Source organism: Aureobasidium subglaciale, assembly GCF_000721755.1.
Source record: "Aureobasidium subglaciale EXF-2481 unplaced genomic scaffold scaffold_5, whole genome shotgun sequence".
NCBI classification, from domain to species: domain Eukaryota; kingdom Fungi; phylum Ascomycota; class Dothideomycetes; order Dothideales; family Saccotheciaceae; genus Aureobasidium; species Aureobasidium subglaciale.
Genome location: NW_013566990.1, coordinates 965490 through 987799, shown reverse-complemented (window position 1 = coordinate 987799; position 22310 = coordinate 965490). Strand labels below are relative to the sequence as shown.

Sequence of the window (22310 nt, the reverse complement as noted above, 5' to 3'; positions counted from 1 at the left end):
TGACCATGACGGCCAAGGTGTTGTTGATTCCGAGATCCTAATAAACCGTTCGCAACGTACTAGATGAGACACAGACAGCACAAGCGTATCCACATACCTCTTGACGGCGACCGGACAGGGGTCATAGTACCTTGATCTAGGAGGTGGAAGCTGCTTAAGGTGGTCTCTGACCTACCACCATGTATAAGTCTAGCTTACCCTGATGACAGCCTGACCGCCGAACAGGAGCCATACCCCGACTCGATATCATCTCAGGTCTTATCGCTGCTCTAGAAAAAAACAGCTGGAGAAGTATGGTGCTGCAACATTCTGAACAGTTGGCTCCTGTCGTTCACCAAGATACGAGGTCCAGACCCAGTTCTTATCAGCCTCTGTTGACTTACTGGCGTATGATAGGAGTTAGTATGCGTATTGAATGTCGTTTTGATATATCGGATGGAAGAATTCGATCCGGACTTCCGAGGTTTCGGATACTGGGTTGACATAATCTAGGCCTGGTAGTGTCTCACATCGCAGATTGCTGGCTTGCCAGTCTTCTATAACGTGGCGTCCTCGAATCTGGATTGTCAGTAGAGAGAACATGGACCATCAATAATTAATCAACATATTTTCCATGTGCTCCATCTATTGTGCTTCGAGGGCTGAATGTTCGAGACAACTGAGGAGCGTGTATATTGCGTCTTGATCGAATGCCTTCTAGGCATCGACATAGGTTTTCCAAATCTTGGAAGGATTTTCCTTGACTTAGTCTGAGATACCTTATTACTGCAGTCGTACAACAGATCTGGTATGTAAGGGAGATCGTAGACGTCCGATGCAAATGATCGACACAATATTGCCAAGCTGTATGTCATGACAACGGCCTCGCATATTCGAGATCTGAAACATTTCGCAGTCTTTTGCTCGAAGCAGAGGGCCAAGGCTTCTAGCCAAATTTGTTAGGATACTCGGAGTGCACACCGGAAGCCTTTCGTGTCCCGAACCTGAACAAGCTATTGTATCAAAACAGGCAGGCTGAACGGTTTGCGCCATGATATTGTGGCTTGTTTACGTACGAGCAGCGGATGTTCTGCGGTTCAGAGTTACGACGGAACATAGAGATAAGGTACGGCTGTGGTACAACGGTCGATGAATGCCCTCATGAGCCTGGTGCGTGGTAACGTTGAATGCCGGTTCAGGCTCCGAATATGCAGCGATCGATATGTGACAAAACACCTAGAAAGATCAGGAGAATTGGTCGTAGAGAAAATGTGTCCTGTTCTTCGAGGTCCCAAAGAAGGATGCCGCAATCTGGTTGCATAACCGTTGGTAACTGCAACGTTATTCAGCCAAGCGTCCTCGACATGATATGACCGTCACGGGACATGAACGCAAAGGCTTTGGAAATGTCCCGCTGTGCTGCGAATTCAGCAGACGAGCTGTATCGAGAGACAGGTTGTCGTCTTTCCGAGGACAGGAGGCTTGACGGTATGTTCCCGATGACAGTACGTATTGCCAGCTGATTTACGGCGACTTCTTGTCATACTTTCCAGCCAGGCGTGTTGCTGCAGCGTGTGAAGTAGAAATTGGCGATCTAAGCTATCGTCTACAGAGGCATATGATTACACGTGTCGACGTCGCGCGTATCGAGTCGTATCCTATCCTTGGCGAAGGGGTAGATCTGGAAGCGTATTCAGTCGCGCTCTTAGCTGCTTGCGCCAAAGTTCTAGCGTGCACCAAGCGCATAAGAAACCATTCGTACTGTTCGTATGGGTATCTGTTGCGCTGTCAAGTTATCTGTTGGTCAAGAATCATAGGGCCCATGGCTGGACTCCGCCCTGTCTTTGACCATGAGGACGCTTTTGTCCTTGTGGGGAAGCCCGAGTTGGTAAACAGTGACAGCCACCAACGCCAAACTGGGAAGTCAATTACTGTAACTGCTTTTGGGCCAAGCCCCAGCCGCGCGTGCCCTACGCCTCGAGAAGTTTGAGTCTGTTGAGTCAAGTCAGTGTCGCTTCTACGAGCAAGAAGCAAAGGCATGTTGTAAGAACGACATGGATATCGTTGTGTATTCGCAAAACTTGAACGAGGAAAGTTAATTGCTTGCGACATAGGTTTCGACCATTTCTCGGATTTGGCAGCTTCCGGATACCACGGCAATGACGCTGATGTGATCATTCCTGCATACGGAGCGAGCATGCTCCGTGAAACATGGGATTTTGGAGGTTGTCTCTTTTCTCCGCGAAAGTCAAAAGGGCGGTGCAAAATCTCACCGACTGCCCTGCAGACACCGTAGATACGGGCAACACAAAGGTCCGAGTGCGGCGCGTTGCTGCGAAGGCTTTACGACAGAAGCAAGGCGCCAACGATCGCAAGGTCCGTCACCGTTTCGACCGTCGCCGAATACGTTCTTGCGAAATTGTCAATTTACAGGGTCTGGGCCAAAATGTCTTTTGTGCTTTGCGAATAGGGAAGCGTGGCTTCGATGCGATGCTCGCGCGATGGGAGAGTAATTGCTTCACACTCGATTAACGCTATTATTCAAGCTCTGTGAGGCCCAGAACAATGAGGCCTCCACTGGTTGCAATGAATGGATGATGCGATGGATCAACAATAATGTTGACAATATCGCTGACAATTGATTCCTCATCCAAGGCGGCATCATAAATCAGACTGTCAGAGATGTGAGAGATGCTTGCTCAGCATTACTCACAGCATGTGCCTGATCGGGATGCGATTGGCTGGATCGGATTACTCATGCCACGACTTGTACACGGCTTGACCGGCTGATCCTGCAGGAGGGTTTCTAAAATCCGAGCGGAGCGGGCGGTGTCTTCTTTGCTCCATTAGAGTTCGGATCAGGAACGGATGGACGTTTTTACTCCCGCTCGGCGTGACAAAGCCTTCTGGGACCGATCATGGGTGCCTGAGCACTGGTATTATAACTCTCGTGGATGTCCGCTGACAGGTGCCTTCTGTTTCATCACAATCACAACCAGCGAACAGCCGAACAGCAACTGCTTATACATAACCAAGCAACCTTCCCCGGGCTTGGATCATCACTGGACATCAACATTACTCGATTGCCTTTCAGCCACTCATCTCTTATTGGCTGTATGTACTATTGCGACAGATTTGGCAATCACAATTACTGACTCACAACTCAGATCGCTTTTATATACTTCAAAGCATCTCGCAATGTCGACACAATCATACTATCCTGGATCTGCTGCTTCACCAGCAAAGAAGCAAAGAATGTCTCTCACACAAACATACTACATTGCATCCACGGCAAGGAGCAAGCTTGGTCGTGAGGCCTCTCGTGCCGACCACAACCTCAGACTCCTTGTTGGCCACGCCAACCTTCTCGACACTCTTATGATCGAACTCCAGGACGCAGAGAGAGAACAAGAGGCTTGGTTCAACGAGTCCATCAAGGCCAGCAAGCCTGAACCTGCTACTCGTCACATCCAATGGATCGATTCCATCGCTGAGGAACTCGAGGACGACTCATCAGACGAGGAGAGCGACGACGAAGACTCATTCTACGACGAGGACGACGATCTCGTTCGTGCCACCCCATCATCATACTCTGTCTCGACCGTCTCGACTGTCGAAGTCGATGATGACGAGTTTGAGGAGGACTACGAATACGACGACGAGCATGCCCTTACTCGCGTAGATTCGCACCCCCCAGAGCTTGTTCACGGCGACTCGGATTCAGAGGACGAGTCAATGCCACCATCGCCTACACAAGAAGCAATGGACCTTCAAGAATCACAACACGCTCAACCTATCAAGACAACACCATACCTCAACAAGATGGACCACTCAGATTACCTTGGCGACAACATTGTCATCTCGCAACGGCAATCAACAATGATTAGTGCCTACTAGACGCTCTTCTCTCTTCATCCATCTTGTTTAGCGTTTAAGCGATTCTTGTTCTTCTCATTTCACATTTTGTATGGCATCACGACTAGGATATCCCGGCTTAGAGCCACGGCGTTTTCATGATGATCTTTGGGGAAACGGAAACATCTCTTCTTTATCTTATCGAGAGAGTCGAGCTATAAGCTCCTCTTCTTACAACTCAATGGGCCTCAGTTGCCTTTTCTTAATCATAACATCTTCACACCTTCCAATGTCTTCCACTTCCATGTGTTCCATGTGATTTCCACCTGCCTACCTGCCTTGTTGCACACCTCGCCTACCCGGCCGCAAACATCCACTGATGATCATGTCATGCCCTTCAAAGCGAATTACCGTCCTGTCCGCCTTAACCTCGCTTGTAACCGCTGCCGGCGCTCCGGCGATGCAGGTTGCCGAGCTTAAGCTTTACTCTAGATCGTCTGGCGTCATCAAACATCCTCCACACCACGGATCTTGTTCTCCTGTCAATCTTCTCCCCGACCCACCGCCGAGAAAGAATTTGCAAAGGTTCTGATGTTTTCTACCAAGGTTTCGCTTGGCTTACATATCAACGAGGACATGATTATCAATGTCTCCGCAAAGGAGCCGCGCAAACGCGTTGGAAGCGAGAAGACATTTTCTTCTCCAGACGGTGTTTGACGGGCGTTCCACGCGATTTTCATGATGTTCGCAACTTCTTTCTCAATCCGGTGCTTGCTCCGAGTCACCTCCAAGGTTTTGACTCTTGACCGCCTTGGCTGTGGTTTTGACTATGAGCGGCACCGACATCTCGGTGCGAGGGCCTGTCGGAAGTTCTGATCAATCTTGCCGGAAGCTGCCTTCGGGTCCGTCGTATCTTCGCGTATCTGGCCTTGATTCTTGGCTTTCCAACCTTTAGATTGTTTTTGACAAGGGTCTGGTATGAAACTGCCAAGAGCTTGTAGAAGCACCAAATCTCGGCTTGCCGACCAGTGGTGCAGCTTCTCGGGTTGCTAGGTCATCGACTGTCAACCAGCGATTCTCACCGTCCTGGTCGTCTCCCTTTGAAGTTTGCTCTGCGGTGTGGTCTACTCATCGAAGATCAAGTGACAACCCAACATTTGCAATTCCCCGTGAGTCTGTGACCCAAACATTTGCTACACCCACTACATGTGTGTTGTCTTCTTGACCGGTTCGCCGAGACCCGCGACTGACAGCAAGTCTCATGACCTGTTCCTTCAGGCATCCGCGGTGTCCGCACTTCCCGCTGAGAGGCTGGCGGAGCCATGCAGCTGGCAGCGAAGCCGGGCAGAGCAGGGCAGAGCAGACCCCACGTCGGAGGATCTCGTGTGAGTCGTGTTTCTTTGCGGCGGACATAACAGTCTGCCGATCGTCCGACAGCTTTTTCGATCTCTCTGCTCTAACATGTTCATCCGTTTCTCGGCGACTTTATTGACAGCTCTCTTCCTTGTTCTCTTGTTATCAATATTTGCCCGTTGGCTTGACGAGTTGTGTTACCTGTATGCACGAGCAGGAACCCGCCGGTCTGGAATGCTGAGCTCGTCCAAGTACCCGCCAGAATGGGTGAGCGGTCACCGACACCCTTCTTTCCCCGCGATTCAGGTTCCTGCATATTGCAGTGCAGATCAGCTGGAGCTCTCAGCCCCCTTGCAACCCATACGGCCTTACGCTGCGGTCAGAAGGAGTTGATGGAGATAACTTATCTCATGCTTTTTCTACTTATTTTTTGCTTGTTTGCATGACACAACAAGAAGCAACTTTACAGCCCCAGATCCTGAGGGCGCATGCCTCTGAGTCACTGGACTCCTGGATGGCGTCAAGTGGATGGTGCCATCAGTAAGCGGAGGACCTGTAGCCTGGTACCTTGCGGATGACTTTGGTCTCACCTCACACACCACAACACTCCGAGTCCCGAGAATCTTGGAGGTGTAGCTACACTCGGGTCCGAAGGCCTCGTACCAACCGACTCCTCCCGTTACACTAACATCAGATCATAAGCACTCCAACAATGACTGGTTCGAAATGGACAATGGTCGAGAGACAGTCGGGCATGGACATTGGTCAAAGTATACTGTACTGTTCAAAGTCGACAAGACGTATGTACAGTACTCATATCGATGTTACTGATACTATGACAATGGGTTAAGTAAGAGCTTTTGACCAGTATTAACAGTGGCTAGACATCAAGGTAAGTAAGGTCTCTGATATGCATTCGTTGCTCTATGACCTGCGAGTCACCGGCGCAAGGAAAAACAAGCTCCAACCAATCATTTATACGGCATGTCTTGGATATTGTCGTGCAGTGATTCCAGTTCATCTTAATTCTCCAGTCACTGTTGGCTACTACAAGTCTGCAAAGTCAATACAGCTCGGAGATGACGAGGCATCAGACAGTGGCGAGGAGTAACATACGTCAATGTGTGTGTAAAATGGTTGATGTCCCAGCCCAAAGCCTGAATTCTTTTTTCTACTCTGGTGGTCTGTTTCCTTGGGAACATTGTCGACCTCAACGTCCCTGACTCTTCGTAATCTCTGGCGAGATTTCTCGGTGTTGCTTGTGGTACTACGAGCATGTCCGAGAGGTATATACAGAAGACACTACTTCAACAAAGACGCTTCTCTCCGAAACCCTTATCCCCAACTCAATGGATTGGGAAACCCCCGGCGAATACTGTCGTCTCGTGTGCTGACCGAGACCGCCTCCTCGACGTACCCGGCGACGCGTATCCGGTCAATACACCGTACGCCTCTTCCTCAGGGCCAGCGCATGCGATACGACTAGCTGGAAACTTGCGTACAGTCATAAAAGTGCAATTCCAGTGACTCAAGAGGTGGAGTGGTCCAAGGTGTAATATCCCAGATCTCTTCAGAACAACTCTGATGGTATTTCTCCAGGTAACGTGGACTAAGCCACATCACTGAAGTGATGCAACATGCCGTCGCATCTACGATATGTGGTCGACGGAGCTAACTTCTTCTTGCTCTTGCTCACCCACCCGGTTGTTGCTCTGCATCCCCCTGGCTCCGGGCCCACTTGATGCAGGCGGGCGTGAATGTGCCAATGTTGGCACCGTGGAGTTGCTCGAGGAATTTTTCTCAAGCGACATCGCTGAAACCCAGCTGCTCAAATAGGTACTTGCGGAACTCCTTCAAGGTAGCTTCTGGGGAACGTATCATGGGAAAATCTCATAGAAGATCTGCAACACTCTTCGCAGCATCCATACTCTTGACATAAACCACCTGATGAAATATCCGAATCTGGTCACGATAGAGTCTGTGACAGATCTCGCGATCAATTCTGCCTGCTAGCTGGTTGGTGTAATTCTCGTGCGTGTTGGCGCCGAGGCCCTCGGCGATGTGCTGAATGACTTCGTAGATATTCACCGTGAATCGCCGTGGGAATCTAGGACGATCAAACTCTGTGTGCTGCCGTCCTTGGGGCTCCTAACACATCTGCGGATGACTTTGAATTCCTCGACCGTTATCCTGGGTAGCACAGTGCATCCACTTGCTATCGGGTTGATCAAAGTGCTCGAAGTGTGTTGCATGACGGACAGATCAGACTGGATTTCTTTGAGAGGCGAGTTTCCTGAGTGTTTGTCGGCTCGCTCCTCGCGATACTTTCCTTACCATGGAATTACGGATAGTTGGGGTGTCCTCATCTATGGCGTCAAGGTCGACCGGGTCCAGAGGAGCATCTATAGGAGCAGAGTCGAAGGAGTGGGAATCTACGATTTTGTCCGCAAGAGCTTCGGCGGCTTTGACGCCTTTCTCGCGCATGACATCTCGAACTTTTAACAAGGATTCATGATGTTTATCAGCCTTGTCGAGCAACCGGCCGACATCCTTTGCTTTTGTGTTCATGTCGGCTTCCAAGTGCTCGTGCTTGTGTCGAGGATTGTCTAGTCGACGAAGAAAGATATCAGAATCTCCAGGCTGCCATTCAGGATACGGTTCTTCTTCGAAATCTTTGAGATGCTTCTTGAATTCATCAAAATGATCGCTGATTTCGGTACCAAGGCCAGACATGGTCTCGGCGTGCATCTGACGTTCTGTGGATATGTACTTGTTCTGTCGCAGAGCTGTTTGAACAGCTTCATCGAGCGCAGATTTCGGCTTGTACAGAAGCCCCAATCGCTGCAAGAAGTCGTTGATGTCGGCCTCAAGAGTTACTTTGATGATGCGCTCTTGCTTACGGAGGCGGCGAATGATGTCGATTTCCCTCTCACGTGACTGCTCGCTCGTTGAAACTTTGCGCACAAAGTGAATTGCTCCAGGTGCACGTCGACGTGTCACCGCCAGAAGAGAAGGTGTGAGTCCTGACATGTTGAGTGAGACTTGATCTCAGAAGAATGTCACACAAGATCAAGTAAACGGCAAGGACGAAGGCCGGGATTTAACCGATGAAAGTCTTGCCAAGACGGTCTGTGGGCGTTTGTGGTGAAGAACGAATAGCGGGCAAGACGCACGCAAACGAGAAATTCGCCGCGACATCTACAACCTCCAGACACGCGCCCCGCGACTCGACTCTGTGTACACCCAGCGTCAGCGTTCGCCAGATCAACATGTCTCGCTTTTTCTACGGCAGCGACAGCTCCAGCGAGTCCTCCTCGGACGAGGAGGAGCTTTACAGCGAAGAGGAGGAGGCAGAGAAGGCCGAAGAGGAGTCAAGTGACGAGGAGAGCGACGAGGAAGATTCGGACTCGGATTCCAGCGACAGCGAGGGTGGCAAGACCGGTGCCAACCGCTTCTTGCGTGATGAGTCCAGCGAGGACGAGAGCGACGAGGAGGACGACCGCACCGTGGTCAAGAGTGCAAAGGACAAGCGCTTCGACGAGCTCGAGGGCACCATCCGCCTGATTGAGAACGCCCAGAAAATCAACGACTGGAGTGTCATCAACGACAGTACGTCTGCTCGGCATGCCGCTAGTTTTGGTCCGACGCTTTGACTAACATATACGTCCAGACTATGACAAACTCAACCGCCAGCTGCCCGTTCTCCAGCGTGACAACGATGGCAAGGCCCCCAAGATGTACATTCAGACTATTGCCGACCTTGAGACCTCGATGCTCGAGGCCCTGGAGAAGCAAAAGGCAAAGAAGATGAACCCCGTCGCTGCCAAGGGTCTCAATGCTATGCGCCAGAAGATCCGCAAGAACAACCGTGACCACGAAGCCGACATCAAGGCCTACCGCGACAGCCCCGATGACTTCATGAAGGACGATGTCGTCGAGGACGTTCCCGCTACTTCTTCCAAGAAGACCAAGAAGGCTCTTGCCGACGAGTCTGTTGTTGGCGCAGACGACGACGGTTTCACCATGGTTGGTGCCGGCGGCAAGGCCATGACTTACACCCCCGAGGGTATCCTGAAGCACCTCCGTACCATTGTCGAATCCAGAGGACGCAAGAACACCGACCGTCTGGAGCAGATCCGCACTCTGGAGAAGCTGCTTGATGTGGCTGTCACCGAGTACCAGAAGGCTCGCGTGCTCCTGACTCTTGTTTCGACCCGTTTCGACTTGACCAGCGGTAGCGGTAACACTATGGCACAGGAACAGTGGAAGTTGGTCTCGCAAGAAATCGCCGCTCTTCTCGCCCTCCTTGAGGAGCACCCTTACCTGGTTGTTATTGAGAGCGCCGAGGATTGGGAGGACGACGAGAAGATGCCCACCATCACCTCTGACGAGACCTTCAAGATTCCCGGCAGCATCGTCTCTCTGGTCGAGCGTCTGGACGACGAGCTTACCCGTGTTCTCCAGATCGTTGACCCGCATACTGCCGAATACGTCGAGCGTCTCAGCGACGAGGCTTCTCTCTACACCAACATCGTCCGCACTCAGCTTTACTGCGAGCGCCTAGCAAAGGACGAAAAGCTGAACTTCGTCCAGGAGACTGCCAACCGTATTGTCATGCGCAGACTTGAGCACATTTACTTCAAGCCTTCGCAGGTCATCAACATCCTCGAGGAGAACGTCTGGAAGGCTCTCCCCGCCTCTCTCGACTCCGCCACCACTCCCCGCTCTGATGCTGGCGACAGCTCCACCCTCGTCACCGCCATCTGCACATACCTCTACACTCACAGCGAAGGCATTATTCGTGCCCGTGCTATGCTTTGCCAAGTGTACTACCTTGCCCTTCACGACCAGTACTACAAGGCTCGTGACATGCTCCTCATGTCGCATTTGCAAGAGTCCATCTCCGGATTCGATGTCAACACCCAGATCCTGTTCAACCGTACCTTGACTCAAGTCGGTCTCTGTGCTTTCCGCGCCGGACTTGTCTACGAGGCCCAGAACTCGCTTCAAGACATCTGCGGTTCTCAAAGACAAAAGGAGTTGCTCGCTCAAGGTCTCCAGATGCAACGCTACTCTCAAATCACCCCCGAGCAGGAGCGTATCGAGCGCCAACGCCAACTTCCTTTCCACATGCACGTCAACCTCGAGCTTCTCGAGTGTGTCTACCTCACCTGTTCTATGCTGCTCGAGATTCCTCTTCTTGCCCAGGTTGGCTCCTCGCCCGACCTCAAGAAGCGTGTCATCAGCAAGTCTTACCGCCGTATGCTCGAGTACCATGAGCGTCAGATCTTCACCGGACCCCCAGAGAACACTCGTGACCACGTCATGCAGGCAAGTAAGGCTCTTGCCCAGGGTGAATGGCGCAAGGCTGCCGAGTTCATCACTGCCATCAAGATCTGGGACCTCCTGCCGCAAGCCTCCAAGATCAAGACTATGCTCGAGGAGCAGATCCAAGAGGAGGGTCTTCGCACTTACCTTTTCACCTACGCCCCCTTCTACGACACTCTTGCCGTTGACAAGCTTGCGGCCATGTTTGAGCTGTCTGAGCGCAAGGTTGCAGCCATTGTCAGCAAGATGATCAGCCACGAGGAGCTCGCTGCTGCTCTTGACCAAGTCAACGGTGCCATCATCTTCAGAAAGGGTGTTGAGCTCAGCAGACTGCAGAGCTTGGCCCTCACTCTCAGCGACAAGGCCAGCGGCCTCATTGAGAGCAACGAGAAGACACTGGAGCAGAGAACACAAGGCACAGCCAACGCCTTTGAGAGACAGGGCGCACAGAGAGGTGGCCGTGGAGGCGCCAGAGGTGGCCGTGGTGGCAGAGGTGGCGGCCAGGGCATCAGAAGAGGCGGTGGTGGATTCCAGGGAGGTGTTCTGGGCAACGCCATCAGATCCTAAGCATGAGATAGTTGGTCAGCGGATGTCACGGATGGGTTTGGCGTTCTTCTCATAGTGACAGATTTTGCACAAGGACACACCAAAAAGCCGGCATGATTGCAATGTTTCCTTTCAAGTTTTATTCTTTATTCTATCCCCCTAGATCGCACGATGCAATGGCAAAAAGAACGTATAAAGAATGTATTTATTCCAAAGCTCCAGCGCGAGACCAATTCATGGTCCAATCGATCTGGAGCTAACGAATATCACAAGGATGGTAGGAGACTGGAGTTTTGCTTGTCAGAGACATGCGAAAGATGGTGGGACCATGGAGTACAGTAGACGTAGGTAAAAAGGCAAGGTAGGTACCTAAGGTAGTTATCGAGGTGGAATGAGTGCGTCATTTCACGGGAAGACAGGGAGCTTCATTAGACATGGCTTGACTGTTCACGATGGCCTGCTGGCAATGGACTGCAGAGGTGGATAAGTAATCAAGACTCTGTAGAGCACATGAATTGACGAGCAGCAAGTCGTCAGACAAAGCACCAAGGACAGACGTGGCAGAGAGACGTTTCCTGGGTGGATTGATTTCGAGTTGAGCCCCGCTTGAGCGTCGTTGGCACCCAAGACCAGCCAGCTCCCTTTCCCTGGCCGCTGAGCCTATTGGCAGAGAGCGAGAGTTGACAAGAATCCCAAGGCAGAAGGCAGCCAGCAGCATATAGGAAGCGACGCGTCGTTCTTGTCGGAAACTGACGCAGCAGCTTGTGCAGAGGGCGATCGGCAGCGTCGCAATATCGCAGGAGCTGGAGTCGCATCATCCACCCCATCATCCTCGTCCGTCCCTTGATTCATCCCACCCACAGTCAGCCGTCATCACGACAAAGGCGCCTAGTGTCCGCACCCTCCCATTGCTGCAAGCATGGATTCGCAGCAACAGCAACAGCAACAGGCAGCGAGCTGGCAAGCGAATCCCGCTGCTTCGGCGTCAAGGCATGGCTCGATTGCAGCTTCCTCGCAGCAGCAGCCGCCCAAGTACGATCCTTACAAGGTGACACGTCCCTCGTCGCAGTCGACTCCCGCCGACGGAGACACGGACGGCGACAGAGTCATGGAGGATGCCGACCCTTACAACCGCAACAAGTACTCGTCGACCTCGCGCACTCCCACGGCCGCCTACCTGTCGTCGCAACCCGCCATGGACTCGACCGCGCACCGCCGCTACTCGCCCATGAACACGACCTCTCCCACCTCGCCCTACATGAGCAGCCCCAACCAGTACACTCCCCACCAGATGCACCAATCGCCAACGCGCCAGATGTTCTCGTCGCCGCCCTCCCAATCTCAAGCGCGTTCTCACCAGCTTCCGCCCATCCAGTCAAACGCCGACTTCTATTCCTCGCCCTTCAACCAGAGCGGTCCCCACTCTCCGCGTCTGCCTCCTCCTGCCGCAAGCCAATCCGACCCGTCCAATCGTGGTCCCGTTCCCGTCTTCACCAAGTGCGACAATGTTGGTGACTTGCAACCTCGTGTCAACCAACAACCGTCCTTCCGGAGAGCTGCTCCAGAGGGTGGCTTCATTTCACCTCTCCAAGCTTTGACTACACAACTGCCTGCGACGTACCGAATCTGCAATCCCAATTTCCAGTATGAGAGCTCGCGCAACCCGCGGAGAGTCCTGACCAAGCCATCCAAGGGCACAAAGAACGACGGCTATGACAACGAGGATAGCGACTACATTCTGTACGTCAACGACATTCTCGGCAGCGACGACACCAACAACAAAAATCGCTACCTCATCCTCGACGTTTTGGGCCAGGGCACTTTTGGCCAGGTCGTCAAATGTCAGAACCTCAAGACGCAGGAGATTGTCGCTGTCAAGGTGGTGAAGAACCGCACTGCCTATTTCAACCAGAGTATGATGGAGGTTTCTGTTCTGGACCTGGTAAGTAACATTTCATCACAACCACAGGCTCTTGCATTGGCTAACCATCTTCGTCTAGCTCAACGGGCGTATGGACAAGAACGACGACCACCACATCCTCCGACTCAAAGATACCTTTATCCACAAGCAGCATCTATGTCTAGTATTTGAGCTCTTGTCAGTCAACCTGTACGAGCTCATCAAACAAAATCAGTTCAGAGGATTAAGCACGACTCTTGTGAGAGTCTTTGCCCAGCAGCTATTGAGCGGCTTGTGTCTGCTCAGCAAAGCACGTTTGATCCATTGCGATCTGAAACCAGAGAACATCCTCCTCAAAAAGTGAGTGTGACTGTATACATGCGCACCCTTCATCTGGCTAACCTCCCGATAGCCTCGAGAGTCCCATCATCAAAATAATCGATTTCGGTTCGGCTTGCGACGAACGTCAGACAGTGTATACCTATATTCAGTCGCGCTTCTACCGATCGCCAGAAGTACTGCTCGGTTTGCCCTACTCGGCCGCTATCGACATGTGGTCTCTAGGCTGTATTGTCGTTGAATTGTTCCTTGGACTGCCTCTCTTCCCAGGATCGTCAGAGTACAACCAAGTGTCTCGAATTACAGAGATGTTGGGTCTGCCACCCACATGGATGCTAGAAGTCGGAAAGCAGTCAGGCGAGTTCTTTGAGAAAGCACACGATGAGTTTGGCCGAAAGACGTATCGTCTCAAGCCGATGGATCAATACTCGAGAGAGCACGGCACAAAGGAACAGCCTAGCAAGAAGTATTTCTCTGCCACGACGCTCCCTGAGATTATTCGCAACTACCCCATGCCACGTAAGGGCATGAAGCAAGCAGAGATCGATCGCGGTATGTGTCTCCTGCCTGAATGTGACAGTGACTGAGTGCTGACAATGGACAGAAATGAACAACAGAGTCGCCTTCATTGACTTTGTGCATGGGCTTCTGAACATCAATCCGCTGGAGAGATGGACGCCACAGCAAGCTCGCACACATCCTTTCATCACTCAACAAAAGTTCACCGGCCCCTTCCAGCCCGGCATGCATCTCAAACAGGTGTCATCTCGCTCGCCTGCCCCTGGTGTCCAACAGCAGCAGCAAGCCGAGGCCTTGTCCAAGCAACGTGCTCAAGCCGCCCAACAGCAGCAGCACCAACAACAGCAGGCTCAATCTGCTGCTAATGCTGCTTACGCTGGCATACACATGCAGCCTCCTGGCTACCCGGCATCTCCTCATGCTCAGCAATCGCCCATGTATTCCAACATGTACACACCCACACAACAGCAACAAGCTCCGCCACCCTACCCCTCAGCCGCTGTCCCCAATGTATACAACCAACCGCCCATGCTGCAGCAACCACCGCCGACTGCTGCTATGCACGGCCATCAGCAACAGCCTCACGCTTACAATCAACCCCAATCATCGCTCTACGCACAAGCTACCACGCGGGCCGGCCGTCAACGTGCTTCCACCATGGACATGGCAAATGGTATTCCTTCAACTCTACAACGAGTAGCCACACATCTGGACCCTAACGCACCTATCCGTCTCCAACCAAGTCCTGCTTACTACCCTCCTCCGAACGAGCAAACAGGCGACGTCGGCAACGTCGGCGGTAGAAGACGTATGAGCAGAGGACCAAGAGACGCCCGAAGTCAAACAAACTTTGTGCGTCAGCTCGAGGATCGTACGCTGGAAGAAGGATGGACAGGCGGAAACAACGGAGGCGGCGGCGGTGGCTGGGCTTGAATTAAAGTGCCCCCAGTCCGACCGACTCTGGACACATTGAGGTTTTCTTTTTTCTCACTTTGAGTGTAACGCAAAAATTTCTCGTCAACGATACTCCGACTCATCAATGTAGTCAGTGGACTCAATGGAGTCAGTAACAGCTGCTGTCAGTGTTCATTTGAAGCGTTCCATGCGAATCAAAACATCCATCCACTTTCCCGACTATCTTCACATCCAGCATCGAGCTCGTGACTGATCAAGCGAGCATATGGGCAAAGAAGAACGTTGCTCCACTGTTTTGGACTTTGGTGACTTTTTGACCAGACTTCTTCTCTACCTTGATTGTGCTCATGCTTCTCTAATCACTACTTCTTCGTGATTTTGCAGCTAGTAATGTCAATAAACTTCACTCTCAATTGTGGTTAGATGGGCAGGGTTATCCTGCTCACATTGGTCATCAAGGTGATTCCGTCTGTTACAATAAAGCGAAGGAAGAAACCAGTTCAGATAGCTGATGACTGCTTTTTATCTGTTTCGCATCGTAAAACGGTATTTGCCAGCCGGGTCACTTTGCTCGGCGGCTGGTTTCATATGTTTCGGTCGAGTGTGAGACTGCTGGTGGTATACAAGTGATGGTCTGGATAGTACTAGTGACGAGAAGATGGTTGAGAATGGTAGTAAGAACAACTTGGCGTTTGTTTTCAAGTAAAAAGCGAACCTCGTAGTCCTTGCTACTGCTACTGCTCCTTGATAAGCTCCTGGTCTCGTCTCTTCTTGGAAGCTCTGTTGAATGCATCCCTTCCATGTGACAATGCTGACTTAATTATACTGTAGTGTGCGTGTGACCACCCGTCGACTCTCAGAAAGCGGTGTTGTTGTTGGTCAGGCTGCTGACGTGGACGGTACGTCTACTCTCGTTGCGTGCTGCGTATCATGTTATGACATGCGTCAAGTCGACTCGTCTCCAGGACTAGTAGGCGAGACGGGGACGCAGCGGATAGAATGTGGTGAAGCGGTAATGTTGTGAGAGGGGCCCAGTCCTTTCATCCCTCAGGGTTCTTCATGTTGACCAGGGGCATAATGTCGGTCTTGAGCTCTCTGTTCTTCTTCTGCTTGGGCTCGGGAGCTGGAGACGAAATCATCAGTATTCACAAACAAACCCACCAGATTCTGCATGTGGACAAACCTTTCTCGTTCTCCTGAACGTAGAAGCGACGGAGCAGCATGATAGCCTCGGCTCTGTAGATGCCACCGAAGATCTTGTAGGCAGGTTCAACACCTGGACTGAACTATTGTCAGCATTTCATCAGACACCAACATGGTGATCAAGACTCACTCGTCACAGATGCGCATGACTCCACCACAGCCGCCAAAGCGATCATTGAGGCAGCCAAAGTAGACGGCGCGGATGCGGAACTGGCGCAGGACGGAAGCACACATGATGCATGGCTCGACCGTGACATACAGGTCCGTCTCCTGGAGGATCGAGGGAGGGTGTTCGGCCACGATCTGGCTCAGGGCCACAAACTCGGCGTGGCGCGTGCCCTGAAGCAAACATGTCAATAAATGTTCACATAGAGTGGAGGAGTGACCATGCTCAGAGGAGGCGCGCGTCGTTGGTCGAATGTTAAGTCCTCCCTGACAGAGGTGGATGGTGGTTGAGTAAGGACATGTCGGAATGATTACTTACGTTCATGGTAACATTGGTGCCGTTCATGCCTTGAGCGATGACCTTTCCGTCATGGACAAAGACACAGCCCACAGGAGTTTCATCAGAGGCGAGTGCCAGCTCAGCCTAGACAGGTAGACAAATGGTCAGTTTTTGTAACGACAGAAACATTTCAGAGAAGTGAAGTTGAAAAGAATCCGCGGCAGTGATCGTTATAAAGACGCCTACCATTTTGATGGCCTCGCGCATGAAAACTTCATGATAGGGCCTGTTCTCGACGTGGGCGGTCATGGCATCCATGTCTGCTTCGGACGCGGTAGGCGATGGTGGATAGTCGTTAGAAAACATGTTGAAGAACGATGCTGTTGTTTTTGTTTTACATCGCTGGCAGAAGGTGCAAAGGAAGGTGCGACTTAAAGGTGCGCAAGACTTCTGCTTTGGGATTGCCAAGGCGCAGAATGCTTCACAGACAAACAACACGCCGAGTTGGAGTGGAAGTGAATATCAAACATGTAAATTGAATGTTCTCAGGACTGATCACAATAGAAGCTATTTTGCTGTATAAAAGAATAGATCGACCTTTCCGACTGACGCCTTGCCTTCCTCCCCGTTGTTTCCCTAGAAAAAAAAACAGTATCGCTTCCAAAGTAATCAACAGTTCGTTCCTCCAACCTAATTAACGCCGTCACGCTTTCTAGACCTGTATTCCGATGAAACCCAAACAAAATAAAGAAATAATCGATCTCCCTGGTACCAGAAAAGGGAGAGAAGTCATAGACACAATGATAGAACAGAGAAGGTTACGAGTTGCGTGAAGATCCACTCCACCACTCGCAGTGACACGCGCCATTGATAGGATCACGCTTGATCTTTGATGATCCTGATGTAGATGCCTGAGCAATCTCTTGCGAGTAAGCGCTGTAGTCAGGGTCGGTCTCCTCAAGTGAGACCGTTATTTGTTGCCCAGTGCTTGGATCCTCAAGCGTGCCTGCCATGCCATTGTCTAGGATCTGGAACTGCTGACAGTATGGCTCCGGGCTGTCTGGCACGCGGCGTTCCTCAATCTTGACGACGTAACCGAAGGAAGATAGTTCGGCGAATGTCCAGCCACGTTTCTCCAGTTGCCAAGCACGCTTTGCTCGACGACCATTTGCTGAGTGTGTATAAGGGTCATAGACTGCATGGCTGTAAGATGTGGCTTGGGCGGCAGAAGTGAGTGTAGCTGTTGTTGAGGGACCAGATACCTCGATGATGGTCGAAGTGGTCAGTGAAGACGATGTCTTGGCGTTCTTTTTGTATGAAGAGGATGAGGATGGAAGGGAAGAAGTCGAGACCGAGGCGTATGGATCTGTGAAGTTGTTGGCGTAGATAAATCCTTCCAGAAAAGTGCCGTTGAACCAACAAAACCATGGCTTGTCTCCAGCTTGGACTTGACGCTGGGTGAAAAAGTCGTTCTGAAAGTAAGAGCGCTTCTGTGGGTTGCCAGCATTGCTTGCAGGGAGGGAGCTCTCGGGCACAACAACGAATTTGTCATAGTAAGTTTGGAAATAGAAAGCAGGCCCTCGGTAGGGTTCGTCATCATCCTGAACGGAAAGGAAAGGAGCGAAAGGAGTGTTGGGTGGTTGTGTGCCGTAGTTGATGCCAGTGGCATTATTGAATCCATATAGGCAGGCGCCTTCGCTACCGCTTCCACCTGGAGGGGAGCCGATGTTTATAGCCATTTGAGGTGTGCCATAAAGGTTACATGTCCAAGCAGCGGAGTAGTTTTGGTTAGCAATACAAGCCGACTGCGTGGCTCTTGGTGGCCCGAAGTCCAGAGCGTAAACACCAGTTGGGGGTGGTGGCCCGATAGAAGATGTGGGGATAGGCGATGCGTCCAAGAGAGTAGTGTTGGCACCACGGTGTCTGATATGATGTTAGTGGTGGATAGAAAGAACGGCAGCTACGACAACTTACTGAGTAGCCTTCTCGGCTTCTTTCCGAGCACTGGCGAAGATACCACCGACGGCAGCACCCAGGACTATAGCAATAAAGGCCAACACGCAGAGTGACAGCAGGATCCACCAGAACGGCACGCCACAGAAGCGAGTCTTTCGCTTCTCCTTCCACGATTTCTCACTCCAACTCTTGGCCTCGGAAGGCGTTGAATCTGAATCGGATGAGGAGTTCAGCTGCTGCATTTCAGCAAAGCCATGCATAGTAGTCTGATCCGACATGCTTTCAGGCTGGCGCTGTTGTTGCATCAGAGGCAGATGAATCTGAGTGGTGTTGGGAGGAGTGGCGGTCTGTGCTGGTAGCACGATTGGTTTGGGAGCACCATCCTCAGGATATTCAGAGTAGGGTGGAAGTTGTTCCGAATGGCCGTCAACACCAATGATGTCCTGCTCTTCTGCCCCGGGCGCTCGTGCCACGAAGCCACGAGCTCGTCCAGGAAAGCCGACAGGAATGACGGTTTGGGCATGGTTCCGCGTAGAGGCAGTGATATCCGCTTCGTCGTCATGCGCAGAAACATTTTGGGGATACATGCTGTAGGGATGAGTAGGTCCCTGTGGTAGGAGGCTGGTAGATTGACCGGCACGGACGGTTGAAGCGTTTGTCGATACCGATGGAGTGCGGGCTAGATTGGTGTCCTGAGGGTACATTGAGTAGGGGTGGCTGGGGCCAGTCGTGCCATGAAGGGGGCTGGCTGTCCGGGCGAAAGTCCTGGCTGACGAAGCAGAGCTAAGTCTGTGGGCAATTCCTGGAGCGTATTGGGCTGTCGAAGAAGATTGGATGCTCGACGAGCGATGGAGGGCTGAACGCTCATCGTGGTTGTCGTCATCATCGTCTTCGGCGCTGCTAAAGGGGTTTCGGACGTCCTGCGGTTTGTGCATGCTATTCCTGCTAGGACCAGTGGCGAAACGAGGAGCATCCGACATGTGGGCGTGCACGCTGCGGATAGAAGGGTCTTCGGAGTGTAAGGACCATCGGTCGTCGGCCGAGTGGACGCGTCCAGGAGCGAAACCGTCGGCCACTTCATCGAAGTCGTCTACGGCATATTCGTCGTCAAAAACGTCGTCGGTCGATCTGCGGGTCTCATTGCGATGGTCTGCCATGGTTTAAAAGGGTCGACTGTACGATGGCCGTCTGTTGGGACGCGGTCGGGTGGTCGGTCGTAGGAGCCCGGCACCTGGGCTCGGGATAGGGTGACGGCAGCAAAACGAGCGCGCTTAGTTGGCGCGACGATATTTTCGGGCGAAGAAATGGTCGGGCGGTCAAATGTAGCGGGGTTCAATAGCGAGTGTTGGATGGGCAGAGATAATGGGTAGGAGCAATGGCTTGTCGTTCCATCCAGTTTCCTGCCGCCAAGGAGAAAGAACGCTAAGAGGCCGTCGTCTCTGCCTTCTCCACTCGACAAATCGCTCCTTCCAAGACCAAGTCCAAGAGCCGCCGCCGCTTCCGTCACACTAGATGGCTATCGGCAATAATCTCCAAGTCCAAGACGTGTCATTGCAGCCAGACCAGCCTTCGGGCCTCCCGCGCGTTTAAAGACGGTCACTTATATTCTTGCCAATATTATCATACTATAGAGCAATATGCACACTGTCAAGACTCACAATCACAATCATCGCCGACCGGAAGTCTACGGAGGGCCAGTGAGAACAACTACCATATCCGCATCACCTTGCTGGGTCCCTTCAGGATCAACGACAGAGATAGCACGTGAAGGAGGCCGCTTGTTTTTGAAGTTTTTTGATATATTTGCATGTTTTTCCATATCGTTATCGTCTGGCCTCTCGCTATCGAGGCATCAAGACAGGTCAAAAGTACTACTACAAGTCTGTATGCGCCGCTAGTTCGTCTGTAATCCGAGAAAAGAATAAAGAAAAGAATAAAGAGTTCGAGACACAAGCCATGAAGCATGCCGCCGGACGCAGCACATGCGTGCCGACAACCTGCTACATCACGATGCCATCATTCACTCTCCCACTGGTCTGACAAACAACGAAAACATTTATTGCTTGATGGCGTACTCTCTTCTGAAAAGGTCATCGACCTTGGTCAGGTAGTAGGTGCCAGGGAACAGTGTCTCGGGGTTACCGGAAGGTGAGTAGTCCTTCTTCAAGTGTGCGCGCTCACGGAGGTTGCACATCTCGTCGTAGACCTCGGGGGCAACGACTCTGCGCGAGTCGAGTCTGTTCTGAAGGTCGATCTGCTTGTGCATCTCCTCGGTGCTGCCCTTGACTCTGAATGAGAAGAAGGACGAGGCAAGGCCTGAACCGTATGAGAAGATACCGACGCGCTTGCCCTGGAGATCTTGCGAGGAGACGTTTGAGAGAAGAGCGCAGAGCGAACCGTAGACTGAGCCACAGTACATGTTACCACACATGGTAGGGACCTGAACAGAGGGCTGGACGCGAGCAGCGAAACGCTTCTTGGAGAGGGTCATGAAGGTCTTCTCGACAGTCTTGTCACTGTATGACTTCTCAAGGTCCATGTCCTTGATCTCGGCGGGAACCTCGGCGAAGATGGGGTTTTCGGGGTTCAGCTTGTAGTCGTTGTAGAGCATACGGGCGTATGACTTGGAGACCAGCTTGCAAGTAGGGGCGTGGAAGCACATGTGGTCGAAGCGGTCAAGGGGAGTCTCGGGCTCGGCGTGAGCACCGTTGCCGTTGGCAGCACCATTGGCCTTGGCCTTGAGCTGGGCCTCACGGGTGTTGTAGGCCTGGTAGCAGGCATCGACGGCCTGGGTGTAGCACTTGATGGAGAACTGGCCATCAACAATGGGGTACTCGCTGGTCAAGTCGGGCTTGTAGAAATCGTATGCGTGGGTAATGTAGCTGCCTCTGTGTCCGGGCTCGAAAGCCAGGGGAGCGTCAGGGCCGACCAACATGGCAACACATCCAGCACCACCGGTAGGTCTGGCGGCACCCTTCTTGTAGAGGGCAATGTCACCGGCGACAACAATGGCAAGACGACCGTCCCAAGCAGAAGACTCGACCCAGTTGATGGCGTTGAAAAGTGCGTTGGTGCCACCGTAGCAAGCGTTGACAGTATCGACACCCTCAACGTTGGTGTTGCCCGACTCTTGGAAAAGTTGCATCAGAACAGACTTGACCGACTTGGACTTGTCGAGAATAGTCTCGGTACCGACTTCGAGACGGCCAATGTCCTTGGGGTCGATCTTGTACTTGCGGAGGAGCGAGGAGACGGCGGTAAGAGCGAGGGAGTAGATATCTGCACAACTTCGTTAGTTTGAGTCTCAACAACTTCTCGCCAGTCGCGGACTCACCCTCTCTGTCGTCGCAGAAGCTCATTCTAGTCTGGCCGAGGCCAATGGTGTATTTTCCAGCGCTAACTCCATCGAACTTCTCGAGTTCAGACTGCTCAACACACTGCAGGGTACTGTGATTAGCACTTGCGCTGTACTAGGAGAGCCTCGTGGGCACAAACCTGGCTGGGGAAGTAAAGCTCAATGGCCTTAATACCGATGTTCTCAGGGCGTTCAGACATTGTGGCGGAGAGATTGAAAAGGTGAAAGTGTGATGGGAAAGGGTATCAGAACAATATTAGCAGAAAACGAAGAAGCAACAAGCTTAACAAAGAAACAGCAGCGTTGAAATGGAGGAAAGAGGGTAGAGAGATGGACCTGGAGATTGTGTCGAGGACTGCGCGCCAAATTATACTTCCACTTTAATTACCTAAGGTACTTTGGTCTACAAAATAATCAGTCCACTCAAGGGGCTTCCGCTGGATAAGCTCCCAGGTCCTGTTATCCAACGCCCGTCGCCAAGCGCCTGCTTCAACTTCGAAACACTCTCGTACGATGCCGTTGAACTTGATTGCGAATTTCTTAAAACCATCGCATCTGACTCTTAACGTGTCTACATGTGCTAGTATCACTGTTGGAGATCGGCGAGAACTGTATAT

At 51.9% G+C, this 22310-nt stretch overlaps 8 protein-coding genes across 8 annotated transcripts; 3 read left to right on the top strand and 5 right to left on the bottom strand.

The window, feature by feature from the left end:
- Positions 1 to 3177: 3177 nt before the first annotated feature.
- AUEXF2481DRAFT_27801 (uncharacterized protein) lies at positions 3178 to 3876 on the top strand (the record flags this gene model as incomplete). The annotated part of the gene is made up of 1 exon (XM_013490371.1): positions 3178 to 3876. The coding sequence occupies one exon, from the start codon at positions 3178 to 3180 to the stop codon at positions 3874 to 3876; it is 699 nt and encodes a 232-aa protein (XP_013345825.1).
- A 3395-nt stretch (positions 3877 to 7271) lies between these two features.
- Positions 7272 to 8217, bottom strand: AUEXF2481DRAFT_3363 (uncharacterized protein; the record flags this gene model as incomplete). Its single annotated transcript, XM_013490280.1, has 2 exons — positions 7272 to 7480; positions 7533 to 8217. 2 exons carry the CDS (start codon positions 8215 to 8217, stop codon positions 7272 to 7274), a joined length of 894 nt encoding a protein of 297 aa, XP_013345734.1.
- Positions 8218 to 8456: 239 nt separating this feature from the next.
- Positions 8457 to 11082, top strand: AUEXF2481DRAFT_63470 (uncharacterized protein; the record flags this gene model as incomplete). Its single annotated transcript, XM_013490495.1, has 2 exons — positions 8457 to 8796; positions 8858 to 11082. The coding sequence occupies 2 exons, from the start codon at positions 8457 to 8459 to the stop codon at positions 11080 to 11082; spliced, it is 2565 nt and encodes an 854-aa protein (XP_013345949.1).
- Positions 11083 to 11245: 163 nt separating this feature from the next.
- AUEXF2481DRAFT_604312 (uncharacterized protein) lies at positions 11246 to 11879 on the bottom strand. Its single transcript, XM_013490631.1, has 2 exons — positions 11399 to 11879; positions 11246 to 11346 (listed from the first exon to the last, which is right to left on the bottom strand). The coding sequence occupies exon 1, from the start codon at positions 11777 to 11779 to the stop codon at positions 11462 to 11464; it is 318 nt and encodes a 105-aa protein (XP_013346085.1). The 5' UTR covers positions 11780 to 11879; the 3' UTR covers positions 11246 to 11346; positions 11399 to 11461.
- A 290-nt stretch (positions 11880 to 12169) lies between these two features.
- On the top strand, positions 12170 to 14752 carry AUEXF2481DRAFT_63654 (uncharacterized protein; the record flags this gene model as incomplete). Its single annotated transcript, XM_013490508.1, has 4 exons — positions 12170 to 13003; positions 13062 to 13321; positions 13374 to 13852; positions 13905 to 14752. 4 exons carry the CDS (start codon positions 12170 to 12172, stop codon positions 14750 to 14752), a joined length of 2421 nt encoding a protein of 806 aa, XP_013345962.1.
- A 1022-nt stretch (positions 14753 to 15774) lies between these two features.
- Positions 15775 to 16748, bottom strand: AUEXF2481DRAFT_3360 (uncharacterized protein; the record flags this gene model as incomplete). The annotated part of the gene is made up of 5 exons (XM_013490279.1): positions 15775 to 15857; positions 15918 to 16015; positions 16068 to 16276; positions 16422 to 16526; positions 16629 to 16748. 5 exons carry the CDS (start codon positions 16746 to 16748, stop codon positions 15775 to 15777), a joined length of 615 nt encoding a protein of 204 aa, XP_013345733.1.
- Positions 16749 to 17200: 452 nt separating this feature from the next.
- Positions 17201 to 19495, bottom strand: AUEXF2481DRAFT_3359 (uncharacterized protein; the record flags this gene model as incomplete). The annotated part of the gene is made up of 2 exons (XM_013490278.1): positions 17201 to 18305; positions 18357 to 19495. 2 exons carry the CDS (start codon positions 19493 to 19495, stop codon positions 17201 to 17203), a joined length of 2244 nt encoding a protein of 747 aa, XP_013345732.1.
- Positions 19496 to 20394: 899 nt separating this feature from the next.
- AUEXF2481DRAFT_3358 (uncharacterized protein) lies at positions 20395 to 21893 on the bottom strand (the record flags this gene model as incomplete). Its single annotated transcript, XM_013490277.1, has 3 exons — positions 20395 to 21617; positions 21673 to 21775; positions 21834 to 21893. The coding sequence occupies 3 exons, from the start codon at positions 21891 to 21893 to the stop codon at positions 20395 to 20397; spliced, it is 1386 nt and encodes a 461-aa protein (XP_013345731.1).
- Positions 21894 to 22310: the final 417 nt, after the last annotated feature.

What these genes read in the sequence shown, in the direction of transcription:
- AUEXF2481DRAFT_604312 (XM_013490631.1), bottom strand. Translation starts at nt 11,779, where the DNA reads ATGCTGCTGGCTGCCTTCTGCCTTGGGATTCTTGTCAACTCTCGCTCT.